Below are 21,053 nucleotides of genomic sequence, written 5' to 3'. Positions count from 1 at the left end.
GTTGGCCAGAGCCGCCAAGTCTGTAGGGGAGTTAGCCGCTCGAAGGTGGCACGTGGCGCCACCAGACACACGTCTAACCTTATAGCTAACTTTGTTGTATGAGTGACTATAAATGGTGACTATATATGACATGGCAACATCATATAGCCAGCAGTTGGCTATGCTATTAACCATGCTCTTATACATGTTGGCTATTAGGTTAACTATATGTGACATGGCAACTTCATATAACCTGTTGTTTGCTATACTATTAACCATGCTCTTGCCTCTTCTGTATAAGAGCTGAACGTGCCATGTGGGAGGGGTATGCGTTGAAAGTCTCTAAAACTCTCTCTGTGTTTCTCTGTTCTCTCGTCCTCATCTGTACTCCATTTCCCATCCCCAAATCTCACCCGTATCTTGGTGATCAATGAAGATATGATCCGGGACATTACAATTACATGGATTGGCATAATCTGCACCAAATTGCAAGGACTGTCATGCAATTAATTATGATTAGCATTATGATTATTCTTTGACTCATCTAGACATCTTTGCTTGCACTTACACATTGTACACCGGTACACATTACCACAAGACACAACATTACACTTCAAGTTGTACAAACTATGTAGAAACTTCAATCAGCAATGAATGAATGAATACACGTACGTATGACATGCACGGGCGGTTGGCTTCCTCACCCCCGTCTCCTGGCGGCAACAATGGCGACCAAGGAGACAGCTGCCACCGACGACGCCCAGATGACGCCGGGGCGGTAGCGGACGAGGAAGTTCTGCATCCTCATGTCGTGGAACCGCCTCACCTTCGCGATCTGCACGTCCATGGCCATGTACACCGATGGGTACGTCGCGTACCCGTCGATCCGCTTGACCAACTCGTGCACCTCGGCGCCGGACGCCCCGCCACCGCGCACGGCGCCGGCGCGGCGGAGGATCTTGGCGTCGGCCGCCTCGTCGACGAGCTCGTTCATCATCTGGAAGTAGCGCGTCACCGGCTTGTTCTGCTCCTCGTACTCCCGCGCCAGCAGGTTCCGGGCCACCGTGGCCAGCTTGAAGTCGTACACCAGCGCCGGCAGCTGCAGCCTGGCGGACGCCTCGTCGAACTCCACCGTCGCGCGGCCGTCCTCCCCCGGCGCGATCCGCACGCCGGAGCGGCTCAGCTCCCTGGCCGTCGGCATGCGGGACGTCCTGCCGCCGCCGGCCGCCCCCTTCTCCGCGCCCGGCGGCGTCGGCACCACGCTGGCGCGCAGGAAGTCCAGGAGCGTGATCTCGTGGTTGCCGTCGAACAGGCCGCGGTCCACGGCCGGCAGCTGCTTGTTGAAGAAGGGCGAGTAGTACCAGCAGAAGGGCCTGACAACGTCGTCGAAGAAGGTGGCGGGGTTGAAGCCGAGCTTGTACCCCTCGAGGCATTCCCGGAGCCCCTCGAACTTGGTGTCGGCGGCGACGGCGCGTGCCGCGTCCTGGACGTGCTCGACGACGTCGAGGATGAGCTTGAGGGGGAGCTGGTTCTCCAGCTTGATCATGTCTGTGACGATGTCCTGCATGTGCGTGGACTTGAACCCCTCGTCGACGGCGTCGCGGCTGACGCCCTCGGCTGCCTTGACCAGCCTCGTGAGGAAGCCGACGACGAGGAAGACGGCGTCGATCACCTGCTTGTCGTCCGACTCTTTTTCTTCGTCGTGCAGCTCCGCCGTCTTGTTCTGCTTCTCCTCTGATCCATCTTCTCCGCCGCCCGCGCCGGCTACAAATCAGAGCGTGCATGCATGATCAACGCCAAGAAAACTATGGTTAGGTTTCAGTCAACTGACACCTAACAAAGTCTCGGTCAAGTGATATAGTAACATGTAGTAAAAAAGAAAAAAAATGAAAAAAATTGCACGGATCTTAATGTAAGATCTAAGGAGGATGCCATGCGTGCGTGGTTGCGTACCAATAGGCGTAGCCACGGCGCCCGATACTTTGTTGAGGGCGTCCGTCACCACCGTGGCTTTGGTCTGCGGTGCGTCGTCGGGGACGCGGGAGCGGCATTCGCGGGCGACCTGGAGGAAGAGGCTGGTGGCGAGGGGCTTGACGCCGTCGTCGACGTGGCGGCCGGTGACGGACTCGTAGACGAGCGCCGCCTTGACCCAGAGGCTGTTGCGGCGGTCGATGCCGCTGCCGCCGTCGCGCGCGAAGAAGACGCTCCGCGGCACGAACTCGGACGGGTTCTCCGCCTTCATCCGCCTGTACGCCGCCGACTCCAGCATCGTCTCCGACGGCGCCATGGACAGACGGACACACACGATCGAGGTAAGCTAGCTGCTGCGCTGGTGTTAGTCGAGGCAATTAGAATGAGATGGCCAGAGATGAGGCGCCAAGAGAGATTTATAGGCCGGTTTTTCTAGGAGAGGGACCTGGTGACGCACACGTAATTTGCCATGTGACTGCGGGGAGAAGGAATCAAAGGTTGGCCACGACGTACGTCCAACGGAGAAGGATCGATACCTAGTCGACATGACCCGTCCTGGTTTCTTGTTGGGTCAGGCCTATATGAGGCGGTCACGCCAAGCATAAAGCCAGTAGTAGGTTTGCAGGGCAGCAAGGATGTGCCAATGCATAGATGCACTTCAAGCCCGACCGTGGCCGTGAGCACAAGGCACACCTGACCTGGGCTCATCGCCCCCTCCTGTCTCGGAAGATTCATCGAAAACGCCATTGGTCCATTCGCTCCCTCCTGTCTCGGAAGATTGACAACGACGACGACAACAACAACAACGGCAAGATTTCTATCAACATTTCTAGGATCATGTGAAATGAGATCTCAAGAAGCTATTGGATGATTTTCATTCTGGAAATCTAGATATAACAAGACTTAATTATGGAATTACCACCCTGATACCAAAAGTGCAAGATGCTAAGCAGATACAAAAATTTAAAGCAATATGCCTTCTTAATGTTAGTTTTAGAAACATTACTAAAGTGTTGATGAACAAGTTGATTCGGGTGATCAAACCCATCATCTCCCACACACAAAACCGTCTTTATTAAGGGGAGATATATTATGGAGGGAGTGGTGTGTTATATGAGGCCCTAAATACTGTTCACCATAAAAAGCAAAGTGCACTCTTGTTCAAGGTGGACCTTTGAGAAAGCTTATGATAAGATAAAATGGCCATTTGTATATAAGATGTTGAAACTAAAGAATTGCCCTGATCAATGGTGTGACTTGCTGATGCACACTATGGTTGGAGGGCATGCAGGTGTCAAGGTAAATGATGTGATAGGGCCATATTTTAAAACACATAAAGGGCTGAGGCAAGGAGATTCCATGTCTCCCTTGCTATTTGATTTAGCTGCTGATGCCATAGCTATCATACTAGACAGTCCAAACAAAATGGTTTTGTGAAAGGAGTTATGCCTGAGTTTGAAAATAACGGTGTAAACATGCTGCAATATGCAAATGACACCATATTCTTATAACAAGATGATGAAGAAAGTGTCAAAAATCTAAAATTCATTTTTAGTGCTTTTGAACAGAGGGCAGGCCTGACTATAAACTTTCACAAGAGTGAGATATTTTTATTTGGAGAGGCCATCAATAAAGCAACAATTTATCAGGAAATTTTCACTTGTGAACTTGGAAAAATTCCATTGAAATACCTAGGGTTACCTGTTTCTGATGTAAGGCTAGGAAATGATTTTTGGAAGATTGTTACTAAGAAAATTGAAAAAAAAGATGTGTTGGCTGGCAAGGGAGACTTCTAAATATGGCAGGTAGAGTGACCTTGGTCCAATCCTGTTTATCTAACATTCCAATGTATATGATATATTTCTATCTCTTGCCTATTAGCATTAGGAAAAAAGCTGACTTCTTCAGAGCTAGACTAGTCTGGAAGGAGAATGCGGACAAAAAGAAATACCACTTAATCAATTGGAAAACATGCTACCTCCCAGAAAACATGGGGGTTTGGGGATTTTAAATCTAGAACTAATGAATAAAGCTCTATTAGCTAAATGGTTTTGGAAATTAGAAACTAAAGAAGGAATATGGATTGATATTTTACTTAATAAGTATGTGAAGGGCAAATGCATCTCTGGCATTAAGAAAAGACCTGGAGACTCTCAATTTTTGGGGAGCCTTTTGTAGGTGAAAAATTTGTATTATCAACATGTTAAGAAACAATTAGGGGATGCAAAAAATACTGGTTTTGAGAAGATTGGAGGCTGGGCTCCAAACCTTTAAGAGAGGCTTATCCCAGCTTATACAATGTTAGTTTTAATCATGTTATCTTTGTTGCAGTGGCTGTTGAAATGGGACGGAATAATTTTACTTTTAGAAGAAGTTTACTTGGGGACAAAGCCGAGTTGTGGGCTAGCCTGAAATCTAGATGCAAGGAGATTAGAATCCATGGAGGCAAGGACAAGCCTATGTGGATGCTTACCAATGATAGAAAATTCTCTGTGAAATCTTTATATCTTTTCCTTATGAAAACTGATGTGGGTTTCCCACACAAGTTTCTATGGAAAATTAAAATTCCAGCCAAGATTAAAATGTTCTTTTGGTTGAGCGTGCATAAAAGCATTCTAACTAAAGACAACTTAATCAGAAAATGGTGGAAAGGGAAGAAAGAATATGTCTATTGTGGACAGGATGAAACTATTGAGCATCTGTTTTTTAACTGTTCTGCTGCCAGACTTATATGGAACTTAATTAAATGTCCATTTGATTCGAGATCAACCCCTAGTGGGTTAGATTATTTTTTTGCGGGATGATTGTCTGAAAAGATGGTTGAAAACTTTTCAAAAGTCAGAGAAAAAATCAATCCTTGTGCTATATTCTGGTCCATCTGGAAATGCAGAAATGACATTATTTTTAGATCCAAAACAAATTCATGATCCCATGATCCTGGTAAGACTAATGTGTAGTTGGGTCGTTGATTGGTCTATTTTGCGGATAAAACCCAGAGCAAAAGCTACTGATGTTGGGGGCAAGAATAATCGAGCTGGTAGCAAGCGAAATATATCGAGCGTCGCAGGGTGGAGACCAGGGGTGCAGAGACTAGATAACCAAAGGAAAAAACAGCGGCGGGTGATCTTCTCTTCATCTTCACAGTGGTGTTGACAGGATGCAGACCTCTGTCTGCTTGCCTCTTCAGCGACCTGCGCTTTGTGTCGGCTGCCTTTTTACTGTCCTGCTTTGTCCCTTCGGTTGTGGATTTTGTTCGGTTATGTCGCCTGAATCTTTAAGCTTTTTAGCTGCTGTTAGATTTAGTAGTCTAAGTATATCTGAACCTGAGACCTGCGCTGGGTGCTGTTATTTTGGTGGTTTCGTTAATGAAATCAGAGGGAACCCCTCTTTTGACCAAAAGAAAAACAGCAGCAAAGATAGAATTCTCCAACAGGTCAAATATTTGTCAGCTAAGGACAAGACAACATACACAGAATGCAACAAACTTCACAATCACTAAGGCTAAAGAGTCACCAGTTGGTTTCTGATTTCAGCTGTAACACGGACAGAGAGGCTGCCATCTGAGTGGTGCTTTGCTGTTAACCATCCTGCAGCACATCCCTTCCTTATTCCCCAAAACTGTAACTGTCATCCACCCGAAGCTGTCACCGCCGCAGCAGCACAGCCGTCATCTACTCTCGAACCGGCGGACCAAGCAAGCAGGCGCATTGCGACTCTACTGTAGCAGGACAACGCAATGTACAGGGGTATCCTTCCGGGCCGCGGAAGGATGAGGAACATGTCTTCAGAGCTCAAGGAGACCCGCGCTTCGACCTCCCCAGTCCCCGTCTACATGACGTAGGGTTGGTCCACGAAGGCCCATTCGAAGATCTGCTCGTACTGCTCGGCGGCATGGTCCCACGTATGGTCTTTCGTCATGCCTCGCTTCATGAGCCCCTCCCAGGACGGCTTGTGCTCCCTGAATGTCGACATCGCGGTTCGCAATGCCTGCACAATGGTCAAAAGGTAAATTTTCACTTGGAACAACCCGGCATTGGCTAGTTACACAGATCGCAGACACTAGACGCCATTCTGGCCCCCATCGGAGAACCAAACCATGGTATGAGTTATCATCATGAAAATTAAATTAGCAGAATCCAAGCAAAACGCCTCCGGGCAATCGACTACTATGATTAGTGTAGACAAAGTGAGTCCATCAGGTTAGGTCTATATACAAGGGGCACTAAGGTACCTGCTACAGCCAAGGTCGATCCTATAACCGGACAAGAGCTCAGCAAAAACTTACCCACAACATCTTGTCCACGGTTAGCGGTGAGAACGCCCACCTGCAAGTACAGAACAGTAACAGTTAATTATCACAAGTTGATTTATGGCGCAATGAACCCCCAAGACATTGCAAAAAGATAAACTGAAAGTTAGCTAAAATTGAGCAGTGCGTACCCTGTACCCTCCTCTCCTTTTGCACCAAAAGGGTTGAAGGTCTCGACTGTGTCCTGTTGAATACACGAGCCAATTAGAACATTTGAGTTGGAGCCAAGATAAGGTTAATTTTCAGGGCAGTTGTCTTACTCGGAGGCCCCCAGTTCCATGAACTACAGGAACTGTACCATATTGCATAGCATATAGCTGATTAAGACCACAAGGTTCAAACCTGGATGGCATTAACAATATATCGCAACTGCACAAAAAGAGAGACATAAATGTTTTGAACATTATAATATATCCAAGCTGATAACGAAGGTCTTGTTAAGAAGTTCTCGGCATACCCTGCAGTTATTCTGTGGGAAACTGGAACACTAAATCCAACCCATCCACGGAATTTATCCTTGTAACTCGACTCGGTAGATCTCATCCAGCCTTCAAAAATTGGATCCCCAGATCCAAGCATGACCTGTAAAAATAAGAGTAAAAACCACTGATCAACTGGATTTAGTTGGCTACAACAACAACAACAACAACAACAAAGCCTTTAGTCCCAAACAAGTTGGGGTAGGCTAGAGGTGAAACCCATAAGATCTCGTGATCAACTCATGGCTCTGGCACATGGATAACAAGCTTCCACGCACCCCTGTCCATAGCTAGTTCTTTCGTAATACTCCAAACCCTCAGGTCTCTCTTAATGGACTCCTCCCATGTCAAATTCGGTCTACCCCGCCCTCTCTTGACATTCTCCGCACGCTTTAGCCGTCCGTTATGCACTGGAGTTTTCGGAGGCGTGCGCTGAATATGCCCAAACCATCTCAGACGATGTTGGACAAGCTTCTCTTCAATTGGTGCTACCCCAACTCTATCTCGTATATCATCATTCCGGACTCGATCCTTCCTCGTGTGGCCACACATCCATCTCAACATACGCATCTCCGCCACACCTAACTGTTGAACATGTCGCCTTTTAGTCGGCCAACACTCAGCGCCATACAACATTGCGGGTCGAACCGCCGTCCTGTAGAACTTGCCTTAGCTTTTGTGGCACTCTCTTGTCACAAAGAATGCCAGAAGCTTGGCGCCACTTCATCCATCCGGCTTTGATTCGATGGTTCACATCTTCATCAATACCCCCATCCTCCTGCAGCATTGACCCCAAATATCGAAAGGTGTCCTTCTGGGGTACCACCTGCCCATCAAGGCTAACCTCCTCCTCACACCTAGTAGTACTGAAACCGCACATCATGTACTCGGTTTTAGTTCTACTAAGCCTAAACCCTTTCGATTCCAAGGTTTGTCTCCATAACTCTAACTTATTATTTACCCCCGCCCGACTATCGTCAACTAGCACCAAATCATCCACAAAGAGCATACACCATGGGATATCTCCTTGTATATCCCTTGTGACCTCATCCATCACCAAGGCAAAAAGATAAGGGCTCAAAGCTGACCCCTGATGCAGTCCTATCTTAATCGGGAAGTCATTAGTGTCGACATCACTTGTTCGAACACTTGTCACGACATTATCGTACATGTCCTTGATGAGGGTAATGTACTTTGCTGGGACTTTGTGTTTCTCCAAGGCCCACCACATGACATTCCGCGGTATCTTATCATAGGCCTTCTCCAAGTCAATGAACACCATATGCAAGTCCTTCTTTTGCTCCCTGTATCTCTCCATAAGTTGTCGTACCAAGAAAATGGTTTCCATGGTCGACCTCCCAGGCATGAAACCAAACTGATTTTTGGTCACGCTTGTCATTCTTCTTAAGCGGTGCTCAATGATTCTCTCCCATAGCTTCATTGTATGGCTCATCAGCTTAATTCCATGGTAATTAGTACAACTCTGAACATCCCCCTGTTTGATGATTGGTACTAATATACTTCGTCTCCATTCTTCTGGCATCTTGTTTGCCCGAAAAATGAGGTTGAATAGCTTGGTTAGCCATACTATCGCTATGTCCCCGAGGCCTTTCCACACCTCAATGGGGATACAATCAGGGCCCATCGCCTTGCCTCCTTTTTAAAGCCTCCTTGACCTCGGACTCCTGGATTCGCCGCATAAAACGCATGCTGGTCTCATCAAAGGAGTCGTCAAGTTCAATGGTAGGACTCTCATCCTCCCCATTGAACAGCTTGTCGAAGTACTCCCGCCATCTATGCTTAATCTCCTCGTCCTTCACCAAGAGTTGGTCTGCTCCGTCCTTGATGCATTTGACTTGGCCAATATCCCTCGTCTTCCTCTCTCTCGGATCTTGGCCATCTTATAGATGTCCCTTTCGCCTTCCTTCGTGCCTAACCGTTGGTAGAGATCCTCATATGCCCGACCCCTTGCTTCACTGACAGCTCGCTTTGCGGCCTTCTTCGCCATCTTGTACTTTTCTATGTTGACTGCACTCCTATCCAAGTATAGGCGTCTAAAGCAATCTTTCTTCTCTTTAATTGCCTTCTGGACATCATCATTCCACCACCAGGTATCCTTATCTTCGCTTCTCCATCCCCTGGACACTCCACACTCCTCCGAGGCCACCTTACGAATGCAAGTCGCCATCTTCATCCACACATTGTCCGCATCCCCTCCTTCCTCCCAAGGGCCCTCCCTAATGACCCTCTCCTTGAACGCCTGAGCTACCTCCCCCTTGAGCTTCCACCACTTCATTCTAGCGACTTTGGCACGCTTATCCCGCTGGACACAAATCCGAAAGCGGAAGTCAACAACCACCAGCTTATGCTGGGGTACAACACTCTCTCCAGGTATCACCTTGCAGTCTAGGCGCGCACACCTATCTTCTCTTCTCGAGAGGATGAAATCGATCTGGCTAGTGTTGGCCACTACTAAAAGTCACCAGATGTGATTCTCTCTTTCTAAAGAGGGTGTTAGCTACAATCATGTCGTAGGCTAGAGCAAAGCGTAAGACATCTTCTTCTTGATTCTTGATGCCATAGCCAAAGCCCCCATGTGTCCCTTCAAAACCTATGTTAGATGTACCCACGTGGCCATTGAGGTCTCCTCCTATGAAGAGCTTCTCGCCAATCGGTACACTCCTAACCATGTCTTCCAGGCCTTCCCAGAACTCCCTCTTGGCGTTCTCATTGTGGCCTACTTGCAGGGCATACACGCTGATAACATTGAGAACTAAGTCCCCAACTACCAGCTTGACGAGGATAATCCGGTCCCCACGTCTCTTGACGTCTACCACTCCATACTTAAGGCTCTTGTTGATCAAGATGCCTACGCCATTTCTGTTTGCAGCCTTCCCATGTACCACAGCTTGAAGCCGGTATCCTCCACCTCCTTCGCCTTCTGTCCCCTCCATTTGGTTTCTTGGACGCAAAGGATATCAACACCTCTCCTCACCACTGCATCGACTAGCTCCCGAAGCTTCCCTGTCAGAGACCCTACGTTCCAGCTACCTAAGCGAATCCTCCTAGGCTCGGCTAGCTTCCTTACTGGATCTAGTTGGCTACATCACCCTGGGTCCCCCTTCTCTTAGTCTTCAGCCAATGTTGAAACAAGAAATGTTGGAATGGAGATAAGAGCATGTCTGCAGTTCACCAAGCCAATTTTATTGTAGAGTATGTTTGTTGCGCGCACGCATGTGTTTGTATGCGAAAACATGTTGTTGAGTGTGTTAGATCACATAGACTACAGGACATTCCAGCTATAGTGGCACTGCATGGTCAGTGCTACACATATATTTATTGCTTCCAACTTTGTTTCAAAACTTGCAGTAGCATATTACTGAATAGCATTAAAATTCTCATGGAAGCAATAGCTGGAACTTATGTCTGTATTATACTACCCCACACCTACATGTTTGATTTATACTCTAGTCTCAAGAAAAAGAATATGAACTTACAAACTGCACGTCCTCCCTCATGAGCTCTGGAATGGCCATTTTAATGAGATCAATGCCTTTCTGGTAATCCAGTCTTCCAATAAAGCCAATCTGTGAATCAAGCTAATGAGATGATCGGCAAGTTTTTTTTAGGGATTTAAAAAATATATATCTTAGGGGTTTGTATCTAACCAGAGGAACATCCTCCCTTACAGGTAAACCCAGCTCCTTCTGCAATTCAGCTTTACATTTGGCCTGACAAGTATGCCAAACCACATAGGATTAGTTAGTGAGAACATCATGGGAAGCAAACTAGCAAAGAAAAAGAAAGTACTAGATCAGATATACATGTTATTATATAGGGTACTATCCACACACCTTTCCAGAGAGGTCATCGACAGAATAATGATGAGGGAGACACTTGTCTGTGGTGGGGTTCCAATCATTAATGTCAATTCCATTTACAATTCCTGCATACCGAAAGAGCAAACTGAATTTATTCTTGCAACCCATCCATCTATTTCTGTAAATATGTTTCAGAAGAAGATAAGTGGATTCAAATATAGTTACCATTCAATACACTTTTTCGGGAGCTTAAGAGCTCATTGAGGCCCTGTCCACCTTCAGCAGTTGTGACCTCCCATGAATAACCCTAGAAACAAAAGATTAAATCATTTCTTAATTGGGTGAAAGACAGGGCAATTGAACTGAAGAACATCCCGCAAAGAAAAAAGAGAAGTATTGAGTATTTCACCTGACTGACGGTCACAATTCGATCTGCTGTCACAACTGCTCCTTTCAAAAAGTTAACTGCCTCACCCTTGTCAAGGGCATGCCTCCTTGCCCATTCTGGAAATACCCATTCTAAAGCTCCATACCATTCAGGTGGCAATCCCAGATCAGGATATGTACTTGCAGGCTCCACACCCTAATGACATTGAAATAACATACAGTATGACGATACGTGTGAACCGACTTACAAAGCCATGTACGGATAATGAAAGGTGATAGACCCAAACCTGATGTGCTAAATTATGTATAACAAGGGTGCTGCGGGAATCTCTGTAAACACCGTATGGTCTATATTTTGCAGCAAGAAGGCTGAATAAAAATGACTGATGTCAGCAACAAAGTTGATTACGTAATGAAAACCAATTTAACATGCAACACTGGCGACAGAAAAGGGGAATACAACATGGCAAACAGCACAAGAACAAAAGGAAATATGCATCTAACATCGATACTTGTACAAAATAAGCCAGCTAGCCAACATCAAGCAGCTACAATTCACCATCTGAAATTGCCCCAAACAAGTAGCGTCCAAACATGCTGAACCATATTCATGACTCGTATAATGGAACAAATGAATTGCCCCATAAGCCTCACGTGGTTCTGACATGTCCTAATTCCTAAAATGCATGCACCATGATCTACCCAAAACACATGCATATCATGACCGTTACTTTTATAGGTGTAACTGCAAATTACTGTGTGAAAGCTTAGGTGGTACCCAGGGTCCGCAAGATACTAAAATCATCAAAACATGCATTTTTCAGATTATCTGAAAACTGGCAGCAGCAGACCACCAGTCCACCCCCTCAGCCGCGAGAAAAGGTACTTCTCCAGTGATCATGCTCATAGTTTGGTGGATTTGGAAGCAGCGCAACACTGTCATCTTCGACGAATCGACCTTGCGCAATCTAGCACTGCTAGCTTACTTGACACAATCAAGGCTGAGGCCCGGCTTTGAGCTAAGGCAGGGGCAGTGGGGCTTGCATCGCTTCTTCCGGCAGCGCCTAGTTCTCAGGGTTGCGGTGTTGTAATTTTGGGTCCCCTCTTTGGGATTGTACATAAACTCTTTTTCTATCAATGCATCAAGACACAAAGCTTTAGGCATTTTCTCGGGGAAAACATCAGATTAGCTACGAACTAGTGAAGTGCAATCTCTGAACTTGTAAATCTCAAAACACATTATGTTTGCCACAATAAATGTTAACTAAAGCTAAAGATAATTGATTGAGGAAATCCTTAAGAGTTATTCCCTCCGGTAACTTTTAGACTCCATAAGCATATATGCAATATAAGAACAGACATGAAAAAAGCATAAAAGAAATGTAGACATGGGCACACTGCAAAGCAGAGAATGAATAAAGGATTGGACTTTCAGATCCACAAACAACGTACACTGGCACAAGGCTGGCATGCCAATCGTTCACAACAAACATGCAATTCTGTCCATAAATATATCCTCCCAATTCAAGGATTAGTGGGGCCTCGCATGCAGCATAGCAAAGGAGTGTGTATCTGAACTGCACGACATAGAGCAGCCGGTCAGCGAGGAGGTACAACTTACGACTTAGTCAACTAGGAGCTTAGTATAGTGTAGTGTACCTGATTATCACCAAAAGCACCAAAATTATCTCCATATAAACTTCCTGGTCTATGATATGACGGATGATCGACAAACACCTGAACAAAAGTGTTGATTGAAATGAGAATAAAAATAAATAGCCAAAATAAATGCAAGCATTAGGAACTTGCTGTTTAGAATAAGAAGTAAACTTATGAACAACTTAACAATGTATATGTCAACATAGGCACTCTTGTAAGGAGCAAAAAAAGTATCACTGGACAAAAATATTAACAGACGATCTGTGGACGGAAAGCCACTGTTTTCGAAGTTCCTGAGAGCTTCTAAAATGATCTTCATTTAGTAAAACAATGGCAATAGTTTGGGGTGCTGTCAGTCACAAGGCCCCCCTCACCTTTTGGTGTCGCCGCCTTAGCATGCTTTTTTTGGTTCTTTTGCCATTGTTAGCTCTTTGAAATAAGTTTGTTGCTTTCTATCTATATGACAACAGAGTGCCTGCCCTTTATTAAGGGACAAAAGTGTCTTCCTTGCACCCACATTTTCTCCTTAGAACAATGATGGTGCACTGAATGCACAGTACTCCCATGATTGAGGCCAAGATAAATGTATATACTCTTAAGTGCAATTGGCAGAATAAAATTGGTACTTTATGATTTTACACCTTATTCACATGAAGTGCTCGGTGCAAACAGAAATGCAAAATCATGTGCAAGCAGTGGTGCCACTGCGTGGCTGTGGGCTCAGCCAACCTACAATTTTTTTCAATAAAATAAACTTTAGTTATCAAATTCCACGTATTAATCCCTGAAAGTTAAAGGCACCGACACCAAAAATACTAGGCACATGCATGACTTCCATGGATATATGATATTTTGACCTTCATGAGCAAGAGTACAAGGGAAATAACAAAAAAGTATGGAAATCACATATGTCTTTGCAGGGCTAAAAGAAGTGTAAACAAGGATAAACAGTTGCTACAATTCAACAGAGAATAAGAAGGTGATTGTGTACCCACCCAATCGACGTTGTCTCTATACTCATGAAAAAAGGTCACTTCATGTGATCCCCCAAAGCATGGAATCTTAATGTGCTTCCCAGTGTATAATGCCTTTGCATAGTTTTTATCAGAGGACCCATTCAAGTATCTTGGCATTACAACCATCACACGGTGACCACGAGCAGCAAGAGCAATTGGTAACGAACCACAAACATCTCCCAGCCCCCCTGACTTTGCATAAGGAGCAGCTTCACCAGTCACAAACACGATGCTACGTGTAACTTTAGCTTGAGGTTGCTCATTCGCATCCATGATCTCAGAATCCTGCTCACTTGCAGCCACAATTATGCTGTCGATGGAATCCTCAGCAATCCCTGGTTGCAAAATGGAAAATATTCATATGGTATATTTGTCAACACCAGAGCGAGGACAGATATTAGCAGAACATGATTAATTAATACTCAGAAGATCACATTCTTTATAAATTGCGTGACAACAGTTTAGCAATAATAAGAATGGTGCAACCTGCATTCTGTTCTCAGCTAGATGCCAAATTCAGGATGTCTGATATACTGCACAGCAAACACAAAGTAGCAGCCCAACAAGTAATCTAACAGAGGGTGAGCTGGGTCTAGTACTCTGCAAAGCACACATGATCCCAGCCTCCCAGGTGCCCATGTGACTTACTGCATGGGCCTCCCATTTTCATTGAAAAACAAGACAGTAATACAAGGGTCTTCAATTTCGATACTACTCCCTCCGTTCCAAAATAGATGACTCAACTTTGTACTAACTATAGTACAAAATTAGTACAAAGTTGAGTCATCTATTTTGGAACGGAGGGAGTACTTCTGTACTCAAAGGTGGAAGCTCCTTCTAGTTCCTGTAATATAAAACAGAAAGAAGCATTGCATTCCTTGAAGGGGGGTGCTCACGTGTCATTTCCACTACAGTATCAGTAAAATCAGTTGAGTGCTGAGAATATACAATTGGAGACTCATGTTAAGATTTTCCCATTAATAAGTACAGGGACTAACACCATTTTTTGGTAATAATACCAGCCCAAGCAAAGGACAAACTCATCAATTTAACTACGTTCCCAACATGCGTGCACTTGGCCTAGCCTTTTTAGTCCTCTTTCCAGTAGTACTAGTAAATTACGATACCAGTCTAGTGATATGTCTGCTGAGACCCAACCACGTGCACATGCCCCGATACATCGGCGGTGCACCGCTATCGTATCGACACGCCACCCCAATCAATCATCTCACGATCCAATAAAACGTCTAGAAAAATCTATTGATCTGCCCGCGTCGGTCTCGATTTCTATCTAGTGTGCTGGTAAATCTGTACGATCGATGAACAACGAACGTATCACATATATACAACTGAATCGACTGAACATCCGTCAGGAAGAAATCGACAGAAACTTCACATATACAGCACCACTTCGCAGTACCGTATTTGGTAAAACGAAGACGCGGAGTGATCTGAGGATTCAGCCTTGTTTTTTACCTTCGAGCAGGAGGTCGGGCGCGAGTTCCCCCACGCCGGCGTCCGGCAGGGGCGGCTGCGTCGGGGCCGGCGACTGGGCGGGCGCGGGCGGCGGCGGCGCGAGGAAGCCTGGCACGAGCGGCGGGGCCAGTTGCTGCTGCTGCGCGGGGCGCGCCGCGGGGCCCTCCCTGCTGAGCTCGGCGACGTAGCGGCCCCGCGCCAAGCGCCGGAGCCGCGCGCGGACGACGCAGGCGGACGCCCGGGCCGCCGTCGCCGGATCGGCGCGCAGGCGGACGCTGGGGGCGAGGCACCCGGCGCCGACGCCCGTCGCCGCCATGGGTGTGGGCCCGCGGGACAGGGGAGGAGGCGGAGGAGGTGCGGACGCACGGACGGTGGATCGCCCCGCTCGGTGCGGGCCGGGGCGAAGCCTCTCTCTCCCACTGCGGTGCTGCTGCTGCCGCGGGGCGCGCTCCCCGGGGTTTTAGTGCGCTGCCTGCAAAAGCGGATCGGGGGGTTTGCCGGTGGCCGAGGCCGAGGTGATGGGTGATGAGCCGGTGCCGACTCGGTGTGCGCGGGGAGAGAAGAGTGGGAGTGGGGCAAGGCGAGTGGAGTGGCGCGGACGGGCGGAGGGACGGACGGACGGAAGAGCAGCTGCGGTTTTCAGTGGCTGTGTGCGGCCCGTGCCTCCGTTGCCATATCTGGCTGGCTGTTGTCACGGTTTGCTCGTGAGCGGCGCGTGGTATTTTTTTCCGTGGTGAGCCTGGAAAGGCGCGTGCGTTTTCGGTTGGGCTTCTTTTTGTTTGCGTGGAGTGCCGACATGTAGCAGCGTACGCCGGCGAGAAGAGAGCTGGGCCGTGCAAAATGAGAGGATGCCTCGCACACGAAAATGGATCCAGACGATTCTCGGGGAAAAAACGAAGATGGATCCAGACAGTTGCGTGGGTTTTTTTTTTGAGAATAATTGCGTGGGTTTAGTACTTAGTGAAACTCGACTTCTCGCAAAAAAAAGTGCTAGTGAAACTCTGTTTCTAAAAGAAGAACTAGTGAAACTCTTTTGTTTTCAGTTGAAAACTCTCTTTTTTTGCGAGAGAAGAGATATCTATTATCAGAGTTCATCGGTCGGAAGTACAAAGCATCTCTAAAATCATAAAAATTACATCGAGGTTCCGAGAGCACCGAACGACCACTACTGCCGCCAGAACGAGCGGTTGACGCGCCGCTGTCGCTGCTCCCCTATCGGAGCCGGCTTGACTTTGTCGATAACAGCCGCGAAGTCTTCGTGCACGTGCCCTTAAGGACCATCGCTCTGGAGGTGCAGTTGTTGCCGCTGAACCCTTGAATAGATATGAAGCATCTGGCACCAAATCTGCCCACATGACAAGAAACCATAACCTCACCTCACCAAGACGATGACAGGAATCTATGCCGGAGCTCCGTCGAGTACGTCCAGATGGACGAACTCGAGGAGGATCAGAGCCCGAAAGACAAACTCAAAAAAGAAGCACGACCATACGTCCGAACGCCGCACCTGCGAGGACTAAAAAAGTACGTAACTTAAACAACTAACCAGAGCGAAGACACCGGGATTCTCCTCCCCGCCATCAGCCGCCGGAGCAGCGGGCAGAGGAGAGAAGAATCCACAGGCTCGCTGACAAAGTTTGGAGGGGAGAGTTTGCCCTAGCCATCAAGGGATGGGGGTGGAACACCTAAGAGCATCTCTAGTCAGACTTGGCAAATCCAACCCCTCAAACGTCCGGGCGCATCCACGTACAGGGACCGGTCACCCCTCAAAAACGCATTCCACATCCGGATATCTCAAATTAGAAACTGAAGATGTGTGGTGTCCGCGGGCTGGCGTGCCCGGGCGCCCCCATATCCACCCCATATTTGGGCTGGATATGTGGGTTGTCGGTCAGCCTGGGCGTTTAAGGACCGTTTGAGGGGCCCGTCTGGGTCAAAAAATCGTGACCAGGCGACCCGCTCAGGCGTATGAGGCTGGTTTGAGACGCCCGGCTGTAGATGCTCTAATACCATGTGAGTTGAAAACTCTTTGGTGGGTGGTGCCCCTTGCTCAAAAAACAGAGGGAAAATGTATGTATTTCTTTTCTTTTATAGAAAAGGATGAGCCTGAGTGCGGCGTTTCGGTGCCCAGGCTTATCTGCACCCGTCCAGGAAACAAATCACAAAAAATAAAAAAATAAAAAAAATTCCAATCCTTTTTTGCATGATAGACAATTTATCACGTAAGCTCCGCTCAAAATTTTAGCTCATTTGGACTTCTGAGAAGCTCTCAGCAAAAAAGACAAATCGGGTCAGAACAGTGCATGAACAGTAAACATTTTTACAGACCCCGAATTTGTCTTTTTTGCTGAGAGCTGCTCAGATGTCCAAATAATTTGAAAATTGGAGCGTACCTCACGTATCAAATTATCTACCACGCACAAACAAATTGGAATTTTTTGAATTTTTCTAGTATTTATTTTGATTTTTTTGTAAGGGCGGGTGCAGCTGAGCCTGGGCTCAGAATTGGATTACCGGCCCTTGAATGCATTCATTTGATTTTGTATGTTTCTGTTTTTTAACCAAAGACAAACGGTTTGTCGATTTGGAGAAAAGAAAGAAACGACAAAACATAGTACAATGACTCGACAACACCGGCCGACAACGCAAAACGACGTGTCACTGTTTTTGCCGAGTATATTGGGTACTACTAGTCGTGTGTCCGTGAATTTTTCGCCGTCTTTTTCCGGGTTCGCGTGACCAATGATTTATTTAACGACAGTACACATGTGTGGTTATTCAGCAGGATATGATGTGGCGACACTGGGTATTGTGCAGAGCCACTGATACACCTCTCTCGGATGACTCCGCCTCTGCCTCTCCAGCCCCGTCGGCCACCACGCCGCGGTTCACTCCGGCCGCGTCGCCCATCCTAACTCCTTCCCCTTCCCCGCGTCAATGCGCCTGGCCATCTCTGGGCTCGTCCACTTCAGGCACCGGGACATCGCTTTCGACGCTGGGGTCGTCTCCTGCTGGGGCGTCGCGCTCTCCCTGTCGGCCTGGTCACCATCGGCACACGGCCACCGCCGTGTCTGGCGGTACTACTGCCGCATCGCCGTCGAGAACATGCCGGTGCAGTCCTGGAACAAGGAGGCGGGGCAGGATGCGCTCGGGAAGACATGCCACGTCGACTGGTTGGAGCGGCAGACGACCTCCCTCTCCAACACGGCCTGCCTCTTTGCCTGGGTGTGGGCATGGAGTCCGGACGACATCCCCACCAAAAGGGGGTTCTCCATCATCGATCGACCCCTGGACCCCAGGGGCCGCCAGACGCTGCCGGAGGGCTGCCCCCGGGACGAGGGGCTAGAGGGGCCGGATTTCTCTCTGCTCATCCACCTCGACACCACAAAGGACTACACCCCGATAGCTGACCGCGACCCCGAGATGCCGCGCGCCAACGACCCCCAATGGCCGCTCGAGGAGCATATCCGCAGGGCTCGCCACGTCGAGGAAGGGCGGGCTGAGCCGGCTCACGTCCCTCGCGTCGGTGACAGCGAGCATCCTTGTCCGAGGCGCCACGATGACGAAGATGAAGATGATGGTGCAGACCGCGACCGCGGCCGTCGCCGTCGCCGCAGCCGCCCTGGCCCAGCTTGGCGGGGTGTGCTCCTCGGGTGCCGCTCAGGTGGAGCTGCCCGCGAGGACGGGCCATCCAGGCGCCGTCAAGACCAGCGCCATGGCACGTCCAGTGGTGGCCGGCGTCGCCATGGCTCTCCCACTGGCGCACTGTCCGAGTCTGAGGGCACCGAGCGCTCCTACAGCCGCTCGCGCTCGCCGAGGCCGGCACGCGACGGCAACTTGCTCCAGCCACGTTTTGCTGCCGTCGACGTCCGCACCCTCCCTGTCCTCCAAGGTGTGGCTGCTCCCCCTGGTGCAAACGCTGCTGATGCCATCTTTGGCGTACCAGTGGCTTGGCCAGGGGCGATGGACCAGTCCCCCTTCCTGCTGGAGGTGGAGTCCATTTGGCAAGACATCACCCGCACCGACCCTCTGCTGCTCGAGCTCGACGACACGGCCTTCCGTCGTCCGCCGTCTGTCCTGGACAGTTTCGGGGCGGACGAGGCGGTTTGGCCCTTTGTGGACCCGAGCCTGCCGCCCTGGTCTGGGGCGAACCTCACCGAGGTTGAGCTTGGCCTTCCTCCGGTGCGCAGTCCACCTCGCGCCCCCATCCCGGTGGCTTGCCCCTGCAGCCTTGGCCCAATGCAGAGTACATGGGCGCGGGGTCTGCTCAGCCAGAGCTGCCGCTCCTCCCTTTGCGTTCTGGCACACCGGAGCGTCGAGCCTCCTTCCAGCCGGAGCCAGAGATCGACGCCAATCGGCTGGCTTCCAAACTGCAGGCACTGGAGGTGGACGCCAACACCACTTTCCTCAACCAAGTCTTTGGCATGCTCCCCCCATCCATCATGGGGCCACCGCCTTTCAAGTTCAACGCCGACCCGCCTGCTCCGGAAGCAGACACCCTCTTCATCCCCACGCCGCCGCCTGCTGAGGTGGCGCGCCGCTCAAGCACAAGGGTGGCCAAGGTGGGTTTCCCGAAGGGCATGACCCAGCAGAAGAAGGCGCAAGCTAGGCTGGCACAATAGCTGGAGTTCATCGACAAGCCTTCTCAGTTCACGCCGCGTGTCAGGGAGCGCTACGTGGACAGGTTCAAGACGCCGCTGGGGCGGCTCACGACCAAGCTGGCCAAGGCAGCTGGAGTTCTTTCCCCGGCCCGCATCAACCTGCCGGACAAAGATCTCCGCGCTCCTGTTGGAGAGGATGGTAGCGTGCTACCTCTTGAGTACTGCGTTGGTTTTTTTTTAAAGAGGAAAGGGTTATGCAGTAAAGTAGCGTAAGTATTTTTCTCAGTTTTTGAGAACCAAGGTATCAATCCAGTAGGAGACGTGCGAGTCACACGCACCTACACAAACAAACAAGAACCTCGCAACCAACACGATAAAGGGGTTGTCAATCCCTTCACGGTCACTTACGAGAATGAGATCTGATAGATATGATAAGATAATATTTTTGGTATTTTTTATAATAAAAAGAAATAAAGATACAAAGTAAAATAAACGGCAATGGAAATAGCTAAGTATTGGAAGATTAATATGATGCAAAATAGACCTGGGGGGCATAGGTTTCACTAGTGGCTTCTCTCAAGATCATAAGTATTACGGTGGTTAAACGAATTACTGTCGAGCAATTGATAGAATTGAGCATAGTTATGAGAATATCTAGGTATGATCATGTATATAGGCATCACGTCCGCGACAAGTAGACCGAAACGATTCTGCATCTACTACTATTACTCCACACATCGACCGCTATCCAGCATGCATCTAGAGTATTAAGTTCATAAGAACAGAGTAATGCTTTAAGTAAGATAACATGATGTAGAGGGATAAACTCATGCAATATGATATAAATGTTGGAAATATGCCCTAGAGGCAATAATAAATGGTTATTATTATATTTCTTTGTTCATGATAATTGTCTATTGTTCATGGTATAATTGTGTTATCCGGAAATCGTAATACATGTGTGAATACATAGACCACAACATGTCCCTAGTGAGCCTCTAGTTGACTAGCTCGTTGATCAACAGATAGTCATGGTTTCCTGACTATGGACATTGGATGTCATTGATAACGGGATCACATCATTAGGAGAATGATGTGATGGACAAGACCCAATCCTAAGCATAGCACAAAGATCGTGTAGTTCGTTTGCTAGAGCTTTTCCAATGTCAAGTATCATTTCCTTAGACCATGAGATCGTGCAACTCCCGGATACCGTAGGAGTGCTTTGGGTGTACCAAACGTCATAACGTAACTGGGTGACTATAAAGGTGCACTACGGGTATCTCCGAAAGTGTCTGTTGGGTTGGCACGGATCAAGACTGGGATTTGTCACTCCGTATGACGGAGAGGTATCT

At 48.3% G+C, this 21,053-nt stretch overlaps 2 protein-coding genes across 2 annotated transcripts; both read right to left on the bottom strand.

Moving 5' to 3' along the window:
- Positions 1-495: 495 nt before the first annotated feature.
- Positions 496-2,332, bottom strand: LOC123167088 (uncharacterized). The gene is made up of 2 exons (XM_044584924.1): positions 1,933-2,332; positions 496-1,743 (listed from the first exon to the last, which is right to left on the bottom strand). Exons 1-2 carry the CDS (start codon positions 2,264-2,266, stop codon positions 680-682), a joined length of 1,398 nt encoding a protein of 465 aa, XP_044440859.1. The 5' UTR covers positions 2,267-2,332; the 3' UTR covers positions 496-679.
- Positions 2,333-5,346: 3,014 nt separating this feature from the next.
- Positions 5,347-15,721, bottom strand: LOC542831 (starch synthase 1, chloroplastic/amyloplastic-like). Its single transcript, XM_044588824.1, has 15 exons — positions 15,098-15,721; positions 13,601-13,956; positions 12,606-12,683; positions 12,399-12,523; positions 11,234-11,315; positions 10,969-11,142; positions 10,785-10,866; positions 10,593-10,684; positions 10,407-10,469; positions 10,236-10,325; positions 6,717-6,841; positions 6,520-6,628; positions 6,391-6,443; positions 6,236-6,275; positions 5,347-5,937 (listed from the first exon to the last, which is right to left on the bottom strand). The coding sequence occupies exons 1-15, from the start codon at positions 15,411-15,413 to the stop codon at positions 5,779-5,781; spliced, it is 1,944 nt and encodes a 647-aa protein (XP_044444759.1). The 5' UTR covers positions 15,414-15,721; the 3' UTR covers positions 5,347-5,778.
- Between the last annotated feature and the right edge of the window lie 5,332 nt (positions 15,722-21,053).

The sequence above is a fragment of the Triticum aestivum genome, chromosome 7D (assembly GCF_018294505.1).
Source record: "Triticum aestivum cultivar Chinese Spring chromosome 7D, IWGSC CS RefSeq v2.1, whole genome shotgun sequence".
In the NCBI taxonomy this organism is placed as follows: Eukaryota; Viridiplantae; Streptophyta; class Magnoliopsida; order Poales; family Poaceae; genus Triticum; species Triticum aestivum.
This window is presented reverse-complemented; position numbering and strand designations above follow the sequence as displayed.

Bases quoted from the DNA above. Each gene is read 5' to 3' on its own strand.
- LOC542831 (XM_044588824.1), bottom strand. From the start codon at position 15,413: ATGGCGGCGACGGGCGTCGGCGCCGGGTGCCTCGCCCCCAGCGTCCGC. The intron at 11,143-11,233 runs GTTTGGGTCTAT...CAATGTCATTAG, and splicing joins TACATAATTTAGCACATCAG to GGTGTGGAGCCTGCAAGTAC. The intron at 6,629-6,716 runs GTATGCCGAGAA...CTTTTTGTGCAG, and splicing joins TCCCACAGAATAACTGCAGG to TTGCGATATATTGTTAATGC.
- LOC123167088 (XM_044584924.1), bottom strand. From the start codon at position 2,266: ATGGCGCCGTCGGAGACGATGCTGGAGTCGGCGGCGTACAGGCGGATG. The intron at 1,744-1,932 runs GTACGCAACCAC...TCTGATTTGTAG, and splicing joins CGCCGTGGCTACGCCTATTG to CCGGCGCGGGCGGCGGAGAA.